The 2,450-nt window shown below is 31.9% G+C and overlaps 1 protein-coding gene across 3 annotated transcripts in view; it reads right to left on the reverse strand.

Annotated features, from left to right (window-relative positions):
- Positions 1-2,450, reverse strand: part of Mgat4c (MGAT4 family member C) — a 160,015-nt gene that overhangs the window by 4,660 nt on the left and 152,905 nt on the right. For all 3 annotated transcript variants that reach the window (XM_013350306.2, XM_005358114.3, XM_026784575.1), the window contains one exon: positions 399-546. In XM_013350306.2, coding sequence (XP_013205760.1) covers positions 399-546 — 148 coding nt within the window. The remainder of the gene's footprint in view (positions 1-398; positions 547-2,450) is intronic.

A 2,450-nucleotide genomic window follows, 5' to 3' on the forward strand; every position in this document is an offset into this window, starting at 1 on the left:
TGGTTTATGGTAATCTGTGATTGTCATTTATAAAATAGTGCACTATCAAGACCACATTCAAAGCTGGTTAGAAACTATAAAACTAAACTATCAGATTGGAAGTAAAACAGCACAACAATATTTTCAAGTTAGACATTTAATTTTACAGTCAAGGGATAATTATCTCTCTTAATGCCCCATAACAAATTTCTAAAGAGTTTTTATTAAAAGTTGGTATCTTAATAATTATGGAATAAGAAAGTATATATAAAGGTTAAAGAATGTCAAATCCTTCTTAAACTATAGATCCCAATAATCTCTAAATCTTGTATTGATACACAAACATAACAAATTATCATTATTTTTGCAAAAATTTCAGTTTTTATGCAAATTTTAATAAAAAAGTTATGGATACTTACTCTTTCTCTGTAAAGGAGTGGCAGCTAGGTAGCGATAGGTGACATTTATGGTTCCTGAGAAGTTAGATAAATCCTTGAACGTGTGAACATAGCGTTCAGAATTAAGTTGATGTGTGGATGTTTCCCTTATGAGCTGTTTGTCGCCTTCCTAAATGCAAAAATAAATACATGCAAAATTAATAAATAATAGTTGGCCACAAATGGAGATGAGGGTAGTGCAAGTATTTAGAAAGTTACATGAATCTCAGTTACCAGCCCACAATCACAAGCTCCTCAACTTTGACCTGATTTCTTACCTTTAGTTTCTGCTTTAAGCCTTTTCACTTATGATCTTTATTCTGTGACACATTTGATTTTTCCATAGCATGCACGATTATCCCATTTTCAACAAACCTATCCTTAATTGAAAATCTCCACTGTCAACACGTTAAAATTCTAAAATTTCAAAACAAAAGGACTTTATAGTTTGATGATGATAAATTGGAGCTTTCACCGGAAATTATTTCCTTTCAGATTCCCCAATTTTGAGGCATATTAATCTATGAAATCTTCTACAAATGCTTTCAAATGGGAAAAGTATTCATGTATCGATTACAACATTTAAAGAATGAGTAGGAAGTTTTAAGTGTAAACAAACTATTTAGATTTAGAGAAAGTTGTTACAAAGTTTTATCAATTCATTCATAGATGACCTTGTAAGGCCATTATGGTGAATTGAATGAAAATTGCCTCCATCTGCTCACAGACATTGGCATTAATAGGATATATGACCTTGGAGGAGTAGGTGTGGCCTTTTTGGACTAAATATGTCACTGGAAGTGTGCTTTGATGTTTCAAATACTCAAGCCAGGCCCATTGTCACTCTCTCTGTTGTCTACAGCTAAGTACGTAGAACGTAGCTACTTCTCCAGCACTATGCCAACCTGCATGCAGCCATGCTTCCTGCCATACTGGCAATGGACTGACCCTCTGAGCCTGCAAGCCAGGTCTAACTAAATACTTTCCTTTATAAGAGTTGCTGTGGTAATGCTGTCTTTTCATAGCAACAGAACATTGATGAGGAAAGACATAATTTCAAATTGTTGAGAACGATTAACCATCAACATTTTGTCATGAACTTGCTTATCTGAAAATGTTCTTAAGTAACATCAATTAAAATACCTTGGTACCTAGTCAGTAAAATGATTTGAGATCCTGTTGGGCTCTCATCTTTCTCTTTGTGTTGATAGATGCATATGTGAAAATTTGTTTTTGTTTGATGTTCTGGTGAAGATAACTGAAATCATTGATAATAATTATAATTATTTTTGTGCTGGTAGTAATTCGTGTCATTATATGAACAGAAGCACTTACATTTAAGAAATTTTCCAAATTCAGGTTAACTATTATTTGCTTTCATTTTCTCTGGGCTTAGATGTAAGTTCAATGGTAGATTTTGATAACTTGATAAGGTTATTATTGGCCATATCTTTATTAGATTATTTTTGGGGCACATATTCTATGATTCACTACCATATATGTCCTGTAGAATCTAATTAGGTTTCTTTGTGGAAAGTTGTCCACTTCACTGTGTGTTCTTACATAGATTTATCTCTAGTATTTCTGGTAGGAACTTAAACGAATCAAGTACAAGCCACTAAGACTAGAAAAAGTAAATTCTTTAAATGAAGTTTGCCTTGATTCTTATCTGTGGTCAATAAAACTTTAATTAAATCTCTCTTCCAAAACATTGTATAAGATTCAGACATAAGTTTTACCTTGATTAGGACAATAAATAGTTACTGATTCAAAGGCAAAAAACACAATTAAACTTTAAAATCATGCGCAGAATTTTTCATGGGATTAAAAAAAAGAAACACTGGAATTTAACAGAAGTGCTAAGAATCTTTATCTATACTATGAATTCAAAAAAGATTCAATCCTACAATCTTTCAAATATTCAAGTATTCTCATGACTTTATTCTGTCTGTGATAACATACTTCTATGTTTTACACCACTTTAATTATTTGAAAAAGGACATTTTCACAAGATTTATAGGATATCCATCAAGT

The sequence above is a fragment of the Microtus ochrogaster genome, chromosome 24 (genome assembly GCF_000317375.1).
Source record: "Microtus ochrogaster isolate Prairie Vole_2 chromosome 24, MicOch1.0, whole genome shotgun sequence".
NCBI lineage: Eukaryota > Metazoa > Chordata > Mammalia > Rodentia > Cricetidae > Microtus > Microtus ochrogaster.